A 22,116-nucleotide genomic window follows, 5' to 3' on the forward strand; every position below is an offset into this window, starting at 1 on the left:
TAAAATAAAATGTAAAATCCATTACTATGACTTGATTTTAGCTGATTTTTTTTTTAAATTAATTGTACCTTTATAAAGATATATACGGGTAAGAAAATAATATAAATATATATATAATTTTTTATGTGAAAACATAAAATTTATAGATTAAAAAAATATAACGCATTTCTATATTTTTTTTGAAAATAAAGCCTGAAATACACAAACTGTTTTAAACAATCCGTGTATGGAACATCTTAACTAAATATTGTTTAAAACAGTTTTTTTTTGTTTGTCAGCTTTAGATTAAATTCTGCATTTTTTTTGACAAGAAATTTGCTATATTTTTTGTGAGTTTTTTTTAAATTCTTATCTGTCTTAATAAAAATAAATGTTTTTTTTTTTAATTACTGCAGCATAATGAATGTTGGGACCACGTGTAGTTATTTCATATATATTTTCATTTGTACATCTCTTTGTAAGGTTCTTAATGTAAATTACAGAATTATATTCAATATTATACAGGATGTTTGAAAATAAATAATGCAAAAAAAATTTTTTTTTTGATGCCATTTTTAATTCAACATATTATAATGAAGGATGATTATATTCCAAAATTTATGTTGATTTTATATTTATAAGTTTGATTTATTTCCACACATTTAGTCGGTGTTTTTTTTATTAAAAAAATCTGATATTTAAAGATTTCTTTAGACGTCAGATTAGAAATTTATCAACTAATCTAGTGTAAAATTAACAATTTTGTCAAGGAACATGTTTTCCGTTATTTAAAACATCCTGTATAAAGCAGCTTTTATTAAAGTAATAAATAAATTAAATGTGCTTTGTAGAATTTTTAATGTAACATCCTGTACAATACGTTTTTTTGAAAATATTTTAACTAAGTAGTTTGTTTAAAATGTAATGCTTAAACGTTACTAAGCGCTTGTTTCTGAGATGACTTTATGATATATAGGGTGTACCTTTTTATAACATTGTTGATGTCTTTAAAAAACTTTGTATGAAATATTAACTATATTTGTATATATCTTCGATTTAAATCCTATTTTAAACATACTTTATATAATAATTCATTATTTATTCCAGATGTTATAAAAAATAACAAAAAAATGGCTGATATCTAGGTATTTTATATTTTATATGTCTTGAATAAATTACTTTTATGTATTTATAATGTATGTATAAGGTCTATATTAATACAATTCCATACAAATTACTATTTTCTGAATCTTCTTGTAATTGTTTTTGTTATCTTTTTTTATAATTATTATATAATAATGTGGTTGTTGTAAGTGATTTGGCGCCAAAATAAAATGGCGGCGATGTTTCGCTTCAAATCCTATTTCCAAATCAAGACTGGAAATTTGTAAATCAAAGAAATTCCTTATTTTTTAACAATAAAATTGGCAAAATCTTAAAATATTTGAAGATTTTTTTTTTTGTGGAATTCTACCTTTTGCTTGTACTTTCTATTGCTATTTATTTAGAGGAAATTATTATTTTTTTGTTATTTTACTTAATTTATAAAGTTTCAGTCTTGATTTGCTAAAAATAAGATTAGTTTTACTTTAATAAATGTGTGTAAAAAAAATTCGCAGTTTTTGCATTTGTCGTGTATTTTGGCTACGCTCTTGTTGTTTTCTTGTGTAATTTTTTTTTTAAATTGATGTGTCAACAATTTGCTTAAAAAATAAAACTCGACGAGCGAAATGAGATTTTGTCCTCGTCTATGTTTAGGTGTATAATTGGCTTTAGTGAATGAGAGGCCAAAATCAATGAGTATATAATATAAAAATATGTGTAATAGTACAGTCGAACCTGGATAAGCGAGAGTCATTGTCCGGTCTCGATGGAAAACTTCCCTAAGCGAGAAACTCCGAGTTAGAGACCTTTATAAGCGAGAGTCATAGTCCGGTCCAAACAGACAACCTCCCTAAGCGAGAAACTCCGAGTTAGAGACCTTTTATAAACGAGAGTCATAGTCCGGTCCAAACAGACAACCTCCCTAAGCGAGAAACTCCGAGTTAGAGACCTTTTATAAACGAGAGTCATAGTCCGGTCCAAACAGACAACCTCCCTAAGCGAGAAACTCCGAGTTAGAGACCTTTTATAAACGAGAGTCATAGTCCGGTCCAAACAGACAACCTCCCTAAGCGAGAAACTCCGAGTTAGAGACCTTTTATAAACGAGAGTCATAGTCCGGTCCAAACAGACAACCTCCCTAAGCGAGAAACTCTGAGTTAGAGACCTTTATAAGCGAGAGTCATTTCCCTTTCTCGACAGACAACCTCCCTAAGCGAGAAACTCCGCTTACGAGAGAAACCTTTATAAGCCAGAAAAATAACACGGTCATTTGAACTCTCGCTTATCCAGGTGTCAACTGTGGTGAGTAATGTTAGTATTAAGTTAAACTTGAGTTATTAAAAAAATATTTCACTAAATCTTTTTATATCTTCCATTTTTTTTAAGTCTGGTAAAAATAATAAAATTAATTTTGTTTAATTCCAGTTGTGAATTCCATATTTTTACAGTTTTTAAATCTTTTATAGTAAAGTGCCGTAATTTTGATAGCTCCTGTATATTTAGAGTGAATGTTTCGGATGTTGTAAATTTATTGAAAATATATTTTAATTCTAGCAACTTATGTTTATGTAAGGTTTGTTTAATTGATATTATCTACGTTTTTTTTACGTTAATTCAACATTCGTGGTGTTTGGTTTAATTTCATTGTAAGAATATAACAAACGAAAGCCACAATATCATTAGTGATATGAACAAGTGTAACTTATTGCTATATTTGTTATACAACTTGTAATGCTGTCGTTTTTCTTCACGAATGTTGAATATTTTATTTGTAAGAATGCATTTTGTTCAGATTCGTTCGGTTTAATTTATTTTGTAGTAACATTGTGAGGCATTGGTTTTGTGTCAGAGAGAGTCATAGCATAATTTTATAATATTAAGTAAGGGATATGAAGAAATAATAATCACTTTTGATAGCTTAAACAAAGTGCATACATTTAATCTATTTGTGTACAAATTGTAATTGTTGTGTGTACGATGCTCTCTCGTGCGGGTCCAGCTCGCTCTGTCTTGAATGGGGAAATAAAACCACGAATTTAATTACAAACGCGTCTTGTTTTATTTAACAACCTATATTTATATAATCCCTTATTATTAACTTATAATCAATAAATTCGTCCGCTACACAAAAAAGGTAACCAAACGGCGATGAAACAGCGCAGTTATCACACAATGTACATTTACACTTGCGCAGTCAAATAAGTCCAATGTGACACTTCTCACACTCACTCTCACTCTCACTCTACACTTCACTATAGCAACGTGAGCGAGATGCGGCGGTCGTGTATAGTGTGTAGGTGCAGTGCGGCGAGCGCGCGCTGCGCGTCGTGCGGCGAGCGGAAGGCGACGCGCGCGTCTCCGGTGGGCTGACCGCGCTCGTTGTAGCGCCGGATCACGTCGTCCTGCGTCAGCTCGAAGTCGCCGAAGAACGCCAGGATGTCCTCGACGGAGGCGCGGAAGGGCACGTTCTCCATGCTGAGCACGCAGCCCGGCGCACCGAAACCCTCGAGCGCCGGGTCCGACTCCTCGGGCTCGCCTGGCGGCTCCCGCACGCCGTTCTCCATGAAACCGCCTCGACCGCGACCGAAGCCTCGCCCGCGGCCGCGCTCGAAGCCCCGCCCGCCGCCGCGCTCCGCCCAGTGCGCGCGCCCGCGGTACCCGCCGCGCTCGAAGCCTCCGCGGAACCCGCCGCGCTCGTACCCGCCTCGGTCGAAGCCCCCGCGCCCCCTGTAGGGCCGCTGGCCATATCCCCCGCGCGGATGATCGTAGAAGGGTTGCTGCACGGGCGTCGGCATCAGCCCGTCGCCCGGCTTGGGGCCCTCGAGCGCCTCCTTGACGACCTTCCTCGAGACGAGGTCGACGGTGACTCGGCAGCCGTCCAGGTCTTGGCCGTGCTTGGTGGCGGCGAGACGCGCCTCCTGCACGGAGCGGAACTCGCAGAAACAATCGCCGGAGGGCACGCCGGAGGGGTCGAGCATGAGATGTATGCGCGCGGGCACGGCGCCCGTGTCCGACAGAAACGTCACTATTGTGCGGTCCGTGGCCTCGGTCGGCAGGCCCTTCATCAGAACGCAGTCCAACGGCTGCTCGTCCATGTCCGTCGACACGACGCGAGGATTTTTTTGCGCCACGTGCGGGATCTGGTCGTTTGAGTTGGGGAACCCGGGCCTGTTGGCCCAGCCGGCTGCGGCGGCGCGCGGGTCCATCGCAACCGCGTTAGGGAAGCCGCCGAATTGCGCCGCGCCGGGGAAGGGAGCGCCGAAGTTTTGCTGCGGAACGAACGGCGCGTTCGGGAAAAATTGCACCGGCGGCTGCGCTTGTAGCAGTGGGGCGCCGTGAGGTCGCGGGCTGTCGACGGGCTGACGACGCTGGCGCGGGTCGCGCGGAGCGCTCGCCTCCTCCGGCGGCTCGGCGACCTCCGGCGCCTTGTCCCCTTGCTCCGGTTTCACCTTCTCGTATTCCTCGTCGGACACCGTCGTGATTACGGGCTGCCGTCTCCCGAACATGTACATGTCCTTCCTCTCGTAGGCGAGTCTCGCGTCCTCCGGCTTCACGAATTGAACGTAAGCTATTTTAGAGCGAGACATTCGGCAGTCGTTGAGCGTGATAGAGAGCAGCGAGAAGTCGCTGAAAGCCTTCATAATGTCGTGCTCTTTGACGAAGTGCGGCAAGTCGGCCAGCCGGAGCACGCTGTAGGACGCGCGCTGGGGCGAGGCGGGGCGTCGGTCGGAGATCACCAGCGACACATCTTCGTCATCGTTCTCGTCGCGGTAGGGCAGGAACGAGTCGACGGCGCTTTCGTAGGTGCCGTCGTCGAGGTCCTCGACGTCAACGATGGCGCCCTTCAGCTCATTGGTGCGGCGCTGCAGCGCGAGCTGCTTAGAGCGCGGGTCACAAAACTTGACGTAGATGTTGCCGGTGCGCCGACCCGTGTTGTCGTTGATCATCTTGATGCCGTGCTTGTCGATGAGATAGGGGAAAAAGCGACGTACGTCACCATAGCTCGTGTGGTTGGGAGCGCTCCTGATGGCGACGCAGCAGCCCTGCTGCTGCTCCTCGAAGCGCGACACTCGGCCCTCGCGCCTGAAACCGCCACCACCCCGGGCTCCCGCCGCGGCGGCCCCGGGACCGCCCCGCGCCGCCGGGTACCGCGGTCCGCCGTTCGCCTGCTCACCCTGGAATGCGTTCGGGTTTCTTTTTTTTCCCAACTCCTGCAATTTAGTAAAGGCTTCCTCCATCGAGGGATCGGTGAAGCGGTGCTGTGCAGAGTTCATATTGGGCACGGGTCCGCTGAGCGGCGCGGCGCCGTGCTGCATGATGAGCGGCGGCTGTTGCACGCCGCCGACTCCGTACACGGCGGCCATGGAACCGGGATCGCTCAGCTCGAGCGACTTCTCCTGCGACTCGCGCGGGGATCTGCGGCGATCGCGGCCGCGCTTGCCTGGCGAGCGGTCACGCGACCTGCTTCGATCTTTGCGGTCGCGCTTGCGGTCGCGTCGCTCTCTGCTCCGGCTACGATCGCGGCGCCGGCGGTCGCGAGACCTCGAGCGCTCGCGTCTGTCCCTTTTCCGGTCCTTCCGGTCCCTGTCGCGCGATCGGGAACGAGTTCTCGAGCGGCGTTTTTCTTTTGTAGTTTTTCTATCGTTTCTATCTTCCACGTTGTTGTCGTCTTCATTATTAGATGTGGTGGCCGAGGGACTGACCAGGGGCGCGGGGGGTTCGATGACGGCAGGCTGGGGTATCTCGTGAGGGTTGCCTATGCCGGGAATGCCGAAGCCGGCGATCGGCACGGTGCCGAGTGCGGCGGAGAAAGGCGTGATGACGGGAGGAGTGGGGGCGGCAGCGGGTGTAGATGTGGGTGTGGGTGCGGGCGGGGCGAGGACGGGCGTTGGCGTAGGCACGGAGGCGGGCGAGGGCGCGGGCGCAGTGAGCGTCAGAATGGGCACGCTTTGGCGTGCCGTCTCTATGACCTTGTGCATTTCGGAGCGCGAGCTGAGCAGAAGTTTCACCTGAATCTCTTTGATTTTGCCGCCGTCCAGCATCATGGCCTGGCGCGCGTCCTCGTCCGTGCTGTAACAATGCACACACTCAAACTTAATGCTATTGCTTTATGCAAATTCGCTCACGACGATTGCGTATAAAAATATAAATGTAAGGGGACACATTAGAAATAAGAGGATCTTTTAATTACACACAAGGTCTTACTACATTCAGTGTACAAATCCATTAATCCGTTACCATATGTTATAGACAGACTAATACTTTAAGTAATTAACTTATCTATATATATAAAAGAAAGTTGTGTTAGTTACACCATTTATAACTCAAGAACGGCCGAATCGATTTGACTGAAAATTGGTGGGCAGGTAGCTTAGAACCAGGAAAAGGACATAGGATAAGTTTTACCCCGTTTTCTATTTTTTTTTCATTCCGCGCGGACGGAGTCGCGGGTAAAAGCTAGTTATCTAATATTTACTCTTATGAGTACGTATCTATTTACTTTATAACGTAATAGTTTTCTATTCTTTGGCACGGTCTTGGCATACCTCACCTTTATCGATATCAATGGCTTGTTACTTATAGATCAACTACTCCGCAGAAATATGTATCTCCTTGCTTGAGTTTATTATTTGTAATTGTTCCTTTCAATATTAAAATTGTATTACATTCAATACAATAATAAATTATTGCAATAACTATGTAACCTTTTTTGTCAAACTTACTGACCATAGATGCGTAACGTCATGAGGCCATCGGCAAAGGTTCTGCGCAATAGTAATAATAAGGGGGGTCAAGAAATAATTTCCTTTTTTAGTTTCATAGATATCCGATATTTACCAATGTGTGCATACATTTAACCGACGTTTTAACTATCAAGGAAATTATCGTGATGTAACATTACACACTTCTCTGCAAAAAAATTCAAAAATATGCGTGAAGTCATGGTGGTTGACTGCACTGATGCAGCGTGGTTAAAAAAACCCAGACATATCCTTAACTTACGAGTTCGCTCGAGCTACGAGGTGGAGCCTTTGGTTTAAACATATTTTAGACACTGATCATAAGTTCTATTATAGCGGTCTTAAATGTAGCCTATAAAATCTATATATATAAAAGAAAGTCGTGTTAGTTACACTATTTATAACTCAAGAACTGCTGAATCGATTTGACTGAAAATTGGTGGGCAGGTACCTTAGAACCAGGAAACGGACATAGGATAATTTTTACCCCGTTTTCTAATCTTTATTCCGTGGGGACGGAGTCGCGGGTAAAAGCTAGTGTAATATAAAAAATATGACATTAAGTACACATAATGTACATAGCAGCAAGCGTTTGTTCCGACTAATGTGGATGATGACGACGATTTTGGCGGGACTTTTACTGGAAGATAGCTGATATTTGCGGTAATAACGTAGGCAACTTTTACTATTTTTACTCCACGCTTATGAAGATTCGAGCAACAGTAAGTGCATATATAAAAATTGTATAACGTTCGGACGTTAGAAGTGTGTAATCAAATATTTAGCAACTTTTTATATATTTTTGGATGTATGCACACAGGGTGATGATATTTTAATTTCTATGAAAGTTCATATCGGTCATAGTATAAAGGTTGTGTTCTGAGGAGTATGCGAGGAGTGGCCACTGCACGTCTGAAGTTTAACTAAATTACTAAATTAAGATCTCGCTTGAAAATCGCCTTCCGAATCTAGCGCTGCGAGTGTAATTCGACTTAGATTCAATGAACTGCTCGAAGTTAAGAGGGCACATCGAAGTAAATAGTATCGGGCGTATCTTTTTGGTGGTGGGTTACCATTGATAAAAAACTTATATAAAGCATTAAATATGAATGAGTATAGAAATACACTTTCATTTGCTAATTTTCGACAATTAATAACATAGATAAACAATCTGCTTACTAATCTTTTTTTGAATATAATCCTAGGCCTGACCTCGTGAGAGGATTATAGGCAATACCTAACATAGAAACTATTTAGATATTAGGTCCTTACATATGAAATTGGCGTTTTTCGTACTGGCCACTTTAATCACGAATTTCTCCACTTTGGTAAGGAATTCCAAATTCAAATTTGTACAGCTATAGACTCATGTATTTGTGGTTCGATGACCGTCATTCATTTGTTTTTTTTCTTCTGTTTTTTTCTGTTTGCGTCACTCATTTTACAAAATGGAAAACTTAAAATATCGCATTATTTACGAGTACGAGTTCCGCCGTGGCACTAGTACTGCGGAAACGACTCGAAGGGTGAATGATGTGTATGGCGGTCGTGTTGCAAAAGAAAACACAGTTCGTTTTTGGTTCCAACGTTTTCGTTCTGGAAATTTCGATCTGCAGAACAAGCCCCGTGGACGGCCTGAGACTCAAGTTGATAATGAAGAGTTGAAGGCTATTGTGGAAGCGGATCCATCGCAAACCACGTCCGAGTTAGCTGCAGGCTGCGATGTTAGTGATAAAACTGTTTTAATTCACTTGAAGCAAATTGGGAAGATTAAAAAGCTTGAAAGGTGGGTACCTCACGAATTGACTGAAGCAAACCGGCAAACGCGCGTCGACTGTTGCGTTACATTACTAAACCGGCACAATAATGAAGGTATTTTAAACCGAATCATTACCTGTGATGAAAAATGGGTTCTTTACGATAATCGGAAGCGCTCAGCGCAATGGTTGGATCCTAACCAGCCAGCCAAATCCTGCCCCAAGCGAAAACTAACCCCAAAAAAGTTACTTGTAAGCGTTTGGTGGACTAGTGCCGGTATTGTTCATTACAGTTTTCTCAAATCTGGCCAGACTATTACGGCTGATGTCTATTGTCAGCAATTGCAAACCATGATGGAAAAGCTAGCGGCTAAACAACCTAGGCTGGTCAATCGCTCCACGCCACTGCTGCTTCACGACAACGCTAGACCACACACTGCGCAACAGACGGCTACTAAATTAGAAGAGCTTCAATTGGAAAGTCTAAGACATCCTCCGTACTCCCCGGACCTTGCTCCAACAGATTACCATTTTTTTCGATATTTGGATAACTTCTTGCAAGGGAAAAAATTCAACTCCGATGGGGCAGTCCAAATCGCCTTCAAAGATTTTATTGATTCCCGTCCGACTGGTTTTTTTAGTAAAGGGATCAATGAACTACTTATGAGATGGCAAAAGTACATAGAAAATAATGGTTCATACTTTGATTAATTAAATATATTATATTAAAAAATATTCGACTTTTTGTTCCTCCCATACAAAACGCCAATTTCATATGTAAGGACCAATATTTATATCTTTTGTCAATATTTAGAGTTCCGAAATGTAATGTTCGAAAGGTAAAAACGGAACCCTTATAGGATAACTTTGTTGTTCGTCCGTCCATCAAGACCGCTTTCCTCAGAAACGCGTGCAGGTATCAAGCTGGAATTTATATCAAATACTCAGGTCTATTGTTAATTAGAGCTGTGAAAAAATCAATTTTTTAAGCCAACGCAATAAACAGATACAGCCGTTAACGCCCCATATTTTCGAGACACGCAGAGATCAAAACCTACAGGGTATTTCCCGTGAACTTAGAATCTTGAAATTTGATACCAAGCAACGAATGAATACAAGGTGGCAAACGAGCAAGCGGTCACATGAATTCGCCGAAATGGCGAAGCGACCGCTGCCCATAGACATTCGCAATTACAGATGCGTTGCCTACCTTCAATCACCGAATGAAGAGATGCACAAAAAGAGAATATTACCCCTTCTTACGCATCTCCTTCTATATCAAATCCACATCCCCTTCCCATCTTTTCTTTATAAGAAAAGGGTGGGAAGGGAAAGAGGACTAAAATTAGGCCTCCGGCATCACACCCATCAAATGAAACGTAGAACTAATTCCACTTCACGCCTGTCTTCTGTGTGGTCATGGTATTTCACCGGGCGAGCCGACCAATTCGTGCAACAGATGTTGTTGTTGCTGGTGTCTACCACTGTTAGATAAAAGAAAAATTGCGAAAACCGTAAATTTTACTTATAAACATACAAGTTTTTTTTAGGGCACACTCGGTGTGTGAGTCCGACTAGCACTTGGCCGGTTTTTACTTTTACCTAATCTTACAGGTGGGCTATTTTAATAGATCAGATTTGACACTTCATTAAAACCCAACAACATAACCTTGTAAGGATGGGCATAAAACATTAGCTTTTTTGAAGTTAGAACTGCACTATTGCTCTTTATTTTTTTTCAAATTTCGATTATATATTTATTGTAATAACCGCCCGCGACTCTGTCCGCGCGGAGTTAAAATAAAACTTATTTAGTAGCCTATGTATTCTTCCAGACCATGTTCTACATGGGTGCCAAATTTCATTTAGATCCGTTCAACCGTTCTGGAAATACCTTCAAAAAACATCCATCTATCTAAACATTCACATTTATAATATTGGAATTCGAATCGAATAATTTTAAATTTTTACTTAACATTCACTTTAATCGATGTTTTTAAGCAGCTCACCTCACTAAAAAGCTAAAATTAATAGAAGTTAAATGTGGCCTAGTAAATTGGGCCACCTATAATTGTAATTCCTTATTTGTTAATTTTTTCCCTTTTTTTCATATTGCCATTATTCTAGTTGGAAAAAAAACAGAGATAACATTGATTTATTACAAGTGTATCGGCCGGCACTAGAAGTTCAAGGTTATGGTAACAGTTTCCCGTTCGATGTGTTGTTATATTTAAACTAAAATAAACTTTTTTATTGATTATTTTTATAAGAGGATGTAGAACCACCGAGGTGATCATCAACGCTCATGGACATTCGCAACGTTATAGGAACTGCCGATGCGTTGCCAGCTTTTGAGAAAAAGTTACGCTAGATTCTTAAAGGACGACTCCTAAGATTCGAAAAATTATATATACTTCGGAGTACAGTCGCGGAAATCCGCGGTGTTGCATTTATTGAAAAATTACCTTGTTTCTTGCAACAAGGCAATCTGCCCCTTTTTATAAATAACTAGACATGGGTAACTCAATTAAAATAGATGACCTGCAGATCAGCTAATGGTTAAGAGTTCAAGTCTGAACTTTTGAACCGCTTCAGAGCTGATTTACACGTCTATAAATAATCAACTATGTAGCAGTGACTTGCGCAAACAACGGGATAACAGTAAAAAATAATTAGTCATGTACCACTAACCGATTGTTTTTTTACAGACACATTAAAAAGCTGTCACAATGGTTATTGTTTGCGCCTCATCGTCTTAATGCATACGAAACGTGAAAAAGACTGTCACTTTTAAGCTGGAATGCCGCCAGTTTCCCCGACTGTACAGTCGCCATCGTTTACGGTGTTTCAGATATAGAAAAATTGCCTTGCTCCTCATAACGAACTTAAACTCCGCCCCTTCCGCTATCGTCGTTTTGACCACCACTGTACCCTATACCATTGTACAGTGTGAAATACATCTATATATATATAAAAGAAAGTCGTGTTAGTTACACTATTTATAACTCAAGAACGGCTGAATAGATTTGACTGAAAATTGGTGGGCAGGTAGCTTAGAACCAGGAAACGGACATAGGATAATTTTTACCCCGTTTTCTATTATTTTTATTCCGCGCGGACGGAGTCGCGGGTAAAAGCTAGTTTGTTATATATTTTCCGACCACTTCACTTTAGAGGAAAAACACGGTCAGCGAACCTCTATTCTCGGGGTTTACCTATCGTCTTTCCCATAAACACTCAAGAGGGGCGGTATTAAGAGCACCCGAAACCGACGAGCATGTATGCGTAGATGTATAAATGTAGAAGAAACGAGATAGGTGTGAAGATCGCGTCAAATGTAGGTCCGTGGTCTCCTCCTATCCCTCTGGGTGACGGGCATGTTGTTGTTCATTAATGTGTCAAGTTTTTTGGCGGATCAAGGTCAGCTGCGCGATGCTAAGTGCGTCTGCTCCGGCATGTCTTTATGCCCCGCTACGACTAAAATTGTGTTTTCTGCGCTGCGACTCGTGCGATGTACTGCGACTCCAAGATTTTTGGCATTATTATTTCTAATTGTGTTATCGGCAAAGATTTGTTGGTTGTAAATTAATAGTCATAGGGTGAAAAGCGGAAAGATAGTTTTGTAATAGCACTTCTGTTTTCTGATTATGTTGATATATTTGATTTATTCATTTGAAACAATTGGTGAGCTTAGCAGCGGAAACTTCCTACTTTGATGTGTACTTTTAAGTTATATTGTATATATGTGAGGAGTAGTTCACGATTCATATATTCGGTTGATAGAAATACTTGTCTTTGTCTTCCAATTTGCAAGCGGATTTAGTTAATAAAAAAGATAAAATCACTTTTGCTTATTGCACCGGCCATTGCAGAATATATGATGCGCTAGCATTTGCCTATGAAGATTTTAGCTTAAAGAATACAAAAAGGCAAAAATGAACAAATAAATAAAAACATATCATATCAATAGTGAATCACGTAAAAGTTTTGTTCCAATCATAGCAGTCCTTTAATCATATTGAGTACACGAGTGCGAAAGTATGAAGCATCTAACAGCAAGCATCTAACCTACATACCAAAAAGATATTTTGAAAATGGAAACCGAAAAATCTTTTAGATACATCTTCATCACACATCGCAGTTCACGCTTCGGTAATCGAAGTTTTCCCACATTCCTAATTTCAAGAGTATCTAAGTGTATTGTGGTAACATTGGTCGATAGATCAGAGAGCTGTAGTTGTTGCGAAGAAGGTGAGGCACAGACGCTCCAGGATCTGATAAAACACCGAAGGGAAGTAGAACAAATAAATACCTCATGAATTTATCTTAGCACCTTTTTCCTTTAGCGCGGTGGTTCCGAACCAGACATCCATAGAAGCCAAAATATGATACGAGAATGATTTTTAAATTCAGAATTAAATCGCTTAATATAGCTATTTTATCTCTTTCTCAACAACTTAATTTTGTTAATAAGGACTTTCTGCTTTGTCGATGACTAAAAATAAGACGTGGAATCATCTCGAAAATATGTGATAATTTGCATTTAGCTTCGAGTAACAATACGAGTCTTAAGGCCTTATCATACTAGCGGTTTGCGAACGGCTTCGGGGCGGAGCGGCCGCGCAGCGAATACGTCGCGGACGTGCAACGTTTTCGTCGCGTGTTCGCAGCGGGTTTACGACGTATAGTACACTCGCTCGGTAACAAAATGGATTCCGACGAGGAAACACTGCTGTTGGTTATGTTACTTCGAAGACGCAGGAGACGCAAACGAAAGCATCGACGATCGATCCATTATCAATGACTCGACTGGATGAGTTGTGACTACTTTGTGTTGTTTTGCAAAGGAATAAAAAATAATCCTAAAAAATTTCGTTCCTACCTGCGAATGTCAAGACCTACATTTTATGAGTTGTTGCATCTGATAGAAACTGACTTAAGACATGAAGACACACATTTGAGATTATCAGTGTCACCTGAAGAAAAAAAAATGGACGGGCTGGCGTTTGTACGAGTGTACAAAATGGCGTCCACGCTGCTATTCGCGGCGATCTCGTTGCGCGTCCGCGACGAATTCGCTGCGCGTCCGCGACGTATTCGTTGCGCGACCGCTCCGACCCGAAGCCGTTCGCAAACCGCTACTATGATAAGGCCCTTAGGATAGCCGAACTCGTGAAAAAGATATATGTTTAGAAAATAACATTAATACAAAATTCATCCTAAAAATATATATTTTTTTTAGTTAGTTTGATTATTAGTTTATATTTATTATACATAGGTACGAGTAGTAGGCCGTGCTAACAATATAAAAGTGGTCCCTGTCTATGAAAAGGTATAGAACCTTTGTCTTAGAAACTAGTGAAAAATGTGTCTCATACTCAGGTTCCGTTAGTTATGCTTGTTTTTGGTAGACTGATTTATCCAGTTCATTCACAATTTTTCACAAAGTATATCGAATATTTATAGGTAATTTTATGATCAATTTACATCAGGTGAGCTGCTTCATAAAGACAAAAAACCTCACATGTAACATACATTGATGTACATAGTTTGAAAGAAAATTAAGAAAACAGAGGCAAGTCAAATTCAATTCATGGCGGCCATATTGATTATTTAACATTTTAGTTAACCTCACGTGTAACATACATTGATATGGTAGAATTGATAGTCAGAGAGAAAATTAAGAAAACAGAGGCACGTCAAAAACCATTCATGGCGGCCATACTGTTTTTTTTTTTACATTTTAGTTATTTTGTAAAGTGATAATGTAAAAATACTTAATTTTATATATTGTGTTTTACGTGTTTCACGATAAATATTTTGCAATTAACGGGTTTTAGCGTAATTTTTAAGTTGTCAATGATGTATTTGATGTATGGGTTTGATTAGAATCACTTTAAAATATCTACAAAATAATAAGACAGAAATATTCACGCTGGCAAACCTTCGTCGAATGAATTGGAATCGCATAGCTCGGCTTATAATTGATAAGACTTATACGTGTCTGAAGGTATAATGAAAAGATAAGGGTAGTAAATTATGCACTGCCTGTCCCCAATATGCAACCTGTAAAACAAAACCCTAAGGCAACTAAGCTTGAGTCAAAGCTAAAGATGACCAAGTGAAGGTGTTGGTCCTCGTTCGATTTCCATGTCCGTCGCTCCACCAAATTAAGCAAAATTAGGTACGATCACATTTGCTCGCGGTGCACTAGTAACAATTTTTTTTTGATCGTTAAAAATAACATAATAAAAGTTAATGGCTATTCAAAAAACAACTTTAATTTCCTGTGGAAATTTTTAACTGAGTTTATTTCGACCATCTCTGTTCAAATATATGCCGAAAAGACCACTCCAATTGTTTATACCTTACGCAGATGACCTTATAGACGATGCTACATCGCAACGCGATAACTTGATTGTGCCCACACTACTTAAAATATTGTGTTAGTCATTCTTATATGTATAGTAGAATATACTTTGTTGATTTTCATAAGCGGCGGGTAACGCCTAATGTTAAGTGATTCGACGCCAAGGATATCCCCGACATAAGAGGATGCGTTGTCAGCCTTTAAGTAGGGAACACGCACAGGTGGGCACAGTTAATCGAAGTTAACTTCGTTAATCATTGATTCGTTAATTAAGAAATTAACTTCGTTAAATTCTCGAAAATTTAACGCAAGTTCAAGTTAATCGTTAAAAGTTAACCATACCAAAATTATACTGCTTTTGGGGCTGAGAGAAATAGGTAGGTAAAACAAGTGAAAAGATCTTTTGATGACTTTTGTTTTATATTATTATATGCACGAATTACAGTTTTATAAATTGAATTTACACACACTTATTGTGGCGACACTTTATTCCCTATATTAATTTCACTACATTCTCTAAAACATTAATTCGATTTTTTCACACTTGATTACTTTTATTGCAATTGAACCTATAGTCAGATAGTGGTATTTGTATCTCAAGTATTAGACAAAGTCTAAAAGTATGAATGCAGTAGTGTTTTGTTTTCGAACCTTCTTTTGATTTTGTCCTATTGGTCGCGACTTTCCTGGACCCTTTGATGCATCACATTTGCACGCGAAGTTCACATATATCTACGGCGACTTGTTCAATACGTAATTTAAACAAAATGACAGCACCTCTCGCAGTTTCTAATGTAACGATTAATGGACTAAATTAACGGAAGTTAACAAAAACGTTAACACTTTTTGACGTTAACTTGAAAGTTAATCCGTTAAGCAAAGAGTTAACTTCGTAAATTAACGATTAACGAGTTAATGTCCACTTTTATAAATACGTAATTTCTTGGAGAACAAAAGATTTTTATATAACTCGCAGCACCGGTATCACCGCCCTCTCAACCTTGCCAGTTATACGTTGAATTTCAAGACATCCAGTAGGTGTGATAATTGGTAGCTTTTATCGTACATGTTACAAAAACGCTTAGACAAAATGTTGCAACAATTGTTTATACTCTATACCATAATCAGAGGTACAATAGTTTTTTATTATTATTCGAAAAAAACATCGTTAGCAATCTAATTGTTTATTTGTAAAAAAGAGACAAAGGCAAGGGTAGATACTTTCTATAGGCAAGGCAATGTAACTGTGTTAACTAAAACCGCGTAACGAGGTTCATAGGCTGCCCGAGGAAGGTGCGCTGCCGGTCCGTCGCAGCCGCGCAGGCGAGCGTCCGCGGCGCACCTTACAGGGGCATTGCATCAACGAGCGCGTGACGTCACAAACTATTAAGACCAGCGCTGTAAGAACAGCAGTGGCATCACACTAGAGAATACACTTCCAAACAGTGGTAGATCCCGCAACAACAATATTTGTTGGGTGCACGAATTGGCCGGGTCGACCGGTGCAATACCACGACCACACAGAAAACAGGCGTCAAGTGGAAGCAATTCCGCGTTTCGTCTGATGAGTGTGGTACCGGAGGCCTAATTTTAGTTTCTCTTTCCCTTCCCACCCTTTTCTTATTAGGGAAGGATGGGAAGGGGAAGTGGATTTGGCGGAAGAGGGGAGGCAATGAAAGGTGAAATATCCTCTTTCTGTGCGTCCCCTTCTCAGTTGATTAAAGGTAGGCAACGCATTTGCATTTGCGGGGCGATGTCTATGGGCAACGGTCGCCTTGCTATTGCGGCGAATCCAGGTGATCGTTTGCCACCTTGTTATAAAAAAAAAAACTGTAATACCGCTAATGATGGCGACTGTACATCATAAAGGCTTTAGAAAGTGAAACTGTTTTCTAGACTGAGTAGGCAGCTCCTGCTCCAACGTGAAGGATTTCCGACAGCAATACTGAGTTATTTAGACTGACGCAGCAGGAATCTTTTTTTTTGAGTCTGTCTGAAAGTGGCCTACAAAATTTTCTATCATATCGTCAAACAAAAAACAGATTATTTACCAAAAAGTGATTAAACACGATCATCCTAACCTAAAATTTACTACCTATATAATAGCTTAAATAACCGTATATAATAAAATACCTTAGAAATGAAGAAGTTCTACGCTTGCTTATTGCATATCCTACAGAATGTTCTATTAATAAATACTTACGGAAAGTTTTACAATTTATTGATGATAAATCTAATAGTAAAATTTCATCACATCGATGATAAGGAAACGGTGCAATTCCACGATACCTGTTTCTGCGGACGAATACGGATAGACCGTGGAAACAATGTCATATGCAGTAGCCCAGATAAGCCCCTGTCCTCATCCTTCGGACCTGTCGCGAATCGGTAAATTGTTGCGCTGAAAACCGTGGCCATCCGCAGAATAATACACTGAGGCATTCAAACTTAATATTCTGACATTTATTCGTCAATAACACGTGTTTTAACTGCAAGGGACGGCTTTGGGATAGGGACTTTATTTTTAATGGAGCAACATATCAAGATCGAATGGGCGCGTTGATATTTGAGACATAGCAAGTTGATAGCAATACCAGTTTCTTTTAGTCCTATATTCTCAAGCTAGAAACACAACACAAAATGTCCCTATTATAAAATATTGGAGGATCCATAACTGTTGTATAGATTATTGAGGAAATCCTATCGGATATATAGCTTTCACACGAATAATACGTTAAGTACACCTTACCATATTTCTTTTCAACTAAGCAGACAACAACAACATACAGCAACAGGGTCTCGGTTTCAGGCAGATAATTATGACTATATATCCGTTAAAGTTTCTCTTATTAGCCTAGAATTGTTTTGTCAATAAGTTTTATTTATGTACAGGAGGTTCGAAACATTTGTTTCTCCAAGTTTACTATACGCACTAGCCTTAGCATACACGTTATTTACTGCGAAGCAGTTATCAGGCTTCTTGACGTCAGCTCCTTTGGGTTGTAGGGTGATGTTAAAACTTTTACTTTAGCAATTTTTTAAATGTCAAAAGCAACAACTATTTTCGATTCCTTTTTTTCACTCGGAGTAGTTAAGTAGGTTTGCATCGGTCAGCCGTGCTATTTTGCTGCGAGGATATCGATAGACTAGTCATCTATTCCTTGCATAGGGATTTTTTCAATTTGCTTGCCTTCGAAAAGTCGTAACCCCCCAGTTCAATTATCACAATACCAGAGGAAACCAGGTGTGTTACCGATCTTAGTTGGCATCTAGGAAATACCGTCGGCGACGAATGTATACGATGATGTTCGTTTATCAGAAAGACTACCAATATTTTTAATTGTAAAGTCAGTTAAGTGGCAATTGCGTAACCTAACATATATTTTTCATAACAAAATAGATTATTTGTGTAAAAGTTAAGCATTCATTATTTTCCTATATCGATTAATCCTTCGTGAACAAGGGCGGTATAGGGGTAGCCGCAACCGACGAGCATGTGTGCAGGGATGGAACAAACGATAGAGGTATGCCCGGCGCCAAATCGAAATCCGTAGTCTCTGCCTACCCGTTTATGCAGCGGGCGTTATAGTGTGATAACTTGTCTATGCTTGGCCTATTTCAGGCCTATACGAGTTTGTCGAGGTCAAGAACATAATATAGATATTTTGCCTATTTCAAAAATAAATGCTTGCAGTTCAGAAACAATGACAATTACTTCATTTGTCAATTCCTTGTGTTGACGAGTCCACTCTGCACCGCCCCGCCTTGCGATTGTAGCGGCGTACACACGCCGTCACCGATGGGTGACGAATGAACGACGAATGAGTGGGGTAAAAATAAAAATTTGTTAACAAAACGATACGTCATTCTCGCTTGCATGGGTTGACGGAACGAGGTTGCCGAGACGTCCATTCGCCATCAACTCCACCGCGCCTCGTCTGGTCGTGGGACGAGGCGGTTCCGTGCAACGTGACAAATGCGCTATAAGCCCTTGAGCTAGAATTATGTTTTGAGAGGTTGAACGGAGATATTCGAGACCTACCTAGTTTTTCAGTCAATCATATTGTAAAATTAGTGATATAATTTTACTTTAAAAAACAAAAACACATACTTACCACTATGATATTATAATATCGCGTCTGTCTCAATAAAAACACTGACATAAGAGCATATCCTAAAGAATCAACTTTGGTATTTTTTATGTAATAACTTAATAATAATTTTACATAAGCTTCAACATATCTTTGATTTTAAGGTAGACATAGTATGATTAAAAAAAAAAATATATCACGAAAAAGATTTACGATTGTGATAGTGTCTTTTATAAAATGGAACTTGTTTCTTATTTTTCACGAGTTTTCATTGGGTGTACTACTGTGGAGAAAGCTTAATATTTTTCTTCTATGTGTAAGTACAGTCGCGTCCGTTGGCGGTATTCCACTTTATAAGCAATACCTTTTGAAGGCCTTGAAGCAATAAAGGTTGGTAATTTTTATAATAATAATGTGATATTGCCATAGGAGTACAAAGCAGGTAACTCGCAATGGTTTTTTATTCCCTCAAACATCAAGGGTGTTCTAAATTCTTTCTATGTAAGATATGTAACAGAGTTATCAAGATGGTGCAAGGAAATTTTTATGTAACTTAAATACAGCGAACAGATGTGATTGTACTCAAATCAGCATTGAAATAGAATGTCCTACAGCAAAACATTATTTTACACATGAATAGTTCACATAGCACAACAGAAATACTAATTTAGTTTTTCGGATAGTCCCTACTATATATAAAGTGATCAGGTCAAATCGACAATGTCATTTTTCATTAGAAATTAGTTCCCTATAACATTCATGTCTAATAAAGGTATCTTTAAAACTGGGGAGGTTTTTATTTATTTGATGTTGTCAACTTGTACAACTCCCAATGAAGGGTTCAGAGACTACCCATGTAGGGTGACTAGTTCATTGTCAACCATGCAGGTCCAGTGTGTGTTGGTTATGAATCTATTTTTTATCAAGTATTTATCAATATAGTGGAATCATAATGTAAATTTGGTCCAGAAAATCTTATATTCACCTCACAGATATTTTGCATTTAATTATTACTTTATAACTGACTATAAAAAGTTTTTAGCTGCCTATGAATGTATTTTTTTCTAAGTTGGACTTACTATCATAACAACCAGATGCATAAACTGCAAATGTATTCATCTATTTTATATCTCCCGAGAGTATCTATTTAAGGCTCTTTTATCCTGTATATTGTCAAGTCATATTGGTAAATATAGTTAATAGCTTTATATTATACACTTTTTAGACACATATTTTAGTGGCAACATTCAGTATAAGTATGTAGTCTTCACAATCATGTTAAAAATATAATCCAGCAGAGAAGTTACTGGCCAGATAAGAGATTTTGTCATATTTTTGTATTACAAATATGCCATAATTAATTCTGTTGAGTGTATATATAGTATGCGCCATTTTTGTATAAAGACATTATTTTGTTATAATTCATTTATTAAAAATCTTAGACTACTAACTTTTACTCACACCTACTTAATTTTATATAGAGTTTTCACTTACTCACTTTTTTATTAGCTTAAAGATATTTCAGATTTTTTTTATGTATGAGAATGGTACGTATAGCTACCTGAACGCAATGAAAGCATCTCCAAGCTCGCCTCCTACGATGTGCACACCTCCCTCGGGAATGGAAAGGCCCCGAAAGAAGTTCCTAATGTCCAGAGCATTGGCTGACCAAGGAAGATTCTGTAGTCTAATGATGACACTCATCTTTGCAGCTGTAGATGATTACCTATAAAAATTGAAAGCTCCTTTCCATTTTTTGTTTTGTGTTATTCATACTTAATAATTAACATTTTAAATTATTGTGTACAATGCACCTAAAACAAATTAGTTTGGTTCAAGATATTAGATATAAATATAGGTTCTGGGCATAGGGTTGCCAGGTGGCCCAAACCTACTAGCCGGACAGACCAGCCAATTTGGCCGGACATTTTTGTAGAAAGGTTGGACACCCTATATTATTTAGGATTTGTCTCAGTATTAAAAGGTACACTCTTGTTTGGGAAATGTAAAAAGCCTAACAAAAGCCGGAAAATTGTTCATTTTGGCCGGACATGCAATCAAAAAGACTACCTATGTCCGGCTTTATCACCTGGCAACGCTATCTGGGCATAATAAGTGTTACGAAGATAGCTGTTTGTTTAACATGAAACATTTCATCTTAATGAGATAATAGTACATCAGAAATTAGGTATGGATTTAGCTAAAAACATATTTGGGTATAATTTGCTCAGTGAAAAATGTTGATAATTCTTAACATATGAAATATAAAAGTTCACATTTTAAAATATAAATAAAAAATATGTGGCACACTAAAATTTGATGGCTAGCGGAACTTAGGCAATAAAGTTACCCTTAGTATTTACGACTTTTGCTTAACACAGAAATAAAAATAGTTATTCAGATTACGTATCCAAAATAACTATCAGCTACAAAGTAGAACTTTCAAAAAGTATTTATTTTTATTATTTACAAGACCTACCAATACGAGCTTAGACACCAGATACACTACACAGGAGAAAAATGGCTGGTCAAATGTTTATATTAAGGAGCTGGAAATTACTGTTTGCAATTTTGTACTTTTATAATTACATATTTACAACAGTAACTAAAGAAAGTAAGAAAGTCGTTATACATATCAGTATAGTTTACATATATAATGCATACAGATCTAGAAAAAGGAATACATTTTAATTGTATTTGTAATTTACTTCTCTAGACAGAAGATAGGTATAATTTTTTTTAACAACGAATTTACACTAACGTACGATATCGAAGAACCTACAACAAATTTACTGACTGTAAAGATGAGAATGTATGTTATAGATAAAGTACGTTGCAAAAGATTTTCAATGCGCCATGTAACCTAGCGCTCCGGAATAAAATAACGTTCACCGACTTACCTATATTGTTCTACAATTTTAATTTCAAACGCGTAAATATAAGATTAAAATCATATTCAAACACAAAAACACTAATACATAGAATAAATCATCACATACGGCTTATAATCATGTATTTAATTATCACACCGAGAAAAGGCGGACAAAAACACAAAATGGCGGCTGTCTTCAATC

The 22,116-nt window shown here is 39.1% G+C and overlaps 1 protein-coding gene across 2 annotated transcripts; it reads right to left on the bottom strand.

The window, feature by feature from the left end:
• Positions 1 to 3,136: 3,136 nt before the first annotated feature.
• On the bottom strand, positions 3,137 to 22,111 carry LOC106712975 (RNA-binding protein 12). 2 transcript variants are annotated; one of them, XM_014505666.2, is made up of 4 exons: positions 22,042 to 22,111; positions 21,943 to 21,952; positions 20,604 to 20,768; positions 3,137 to 6,153 (listed from the first exon to the last, which is right to left on the bottom strand). In XM_014505666.2, exons 3-4 carry the CDS (start codon positions 20,744 to 20,746, stop codon positions 3,336 to 3,338), a joined length of 2,961 nt encoding a protein of 986 aa, XP_014361152.2. In that variant the 5' UTR covers positions 20,747 to 20,768; positions 21,943 to 21,952; positions 22,042 to 22,111; the 3' UTR covers positions 3,137 to 3,335. The 2 variants fall into 2 exon arrangements, with proteins under 2 accessions (XP_014361152.2, XP_014361150.2); XM_014505664.2 differs by having other exon boundaries at positions 21,943 to 22,102.
• Between the last annotated feature and the right edge of the window lie 5 nt (positions 22,112 to 22,116).

Source organism: Papilio machaon, chromosome 21 (genome assembly GCF_912999745.1).
Source record: "Papilio machaon chromosome 21, ilPapMach1.1, whole genome shotgun sequence".
Classification (NCBI taxonomy): Eukaryota; Metazoa; Arthropoda; class Insecta; order Lepidoptera; family Papilionidae; genus Papilio; species Papilio machaon.

What these genes read in the sequence shown, in the direction of transcription:
- LOC106712975 (XM_014505666.2), bottom strand. Translation starts at nt 20,746, where the DNA reads ATGAGTGTCATCATTAGACTACAGAATCTTCCTTGGTCAGCCAATGCT. An exon ending in GATGCTTTCATTGCGTTCAG is followed by an intron (nt 6,154 to 20,603) that starts GTAGCTATACGT and finishes GCATTGTTACAG; the next exon opens with CACGGACGAGGACGCGCGCC.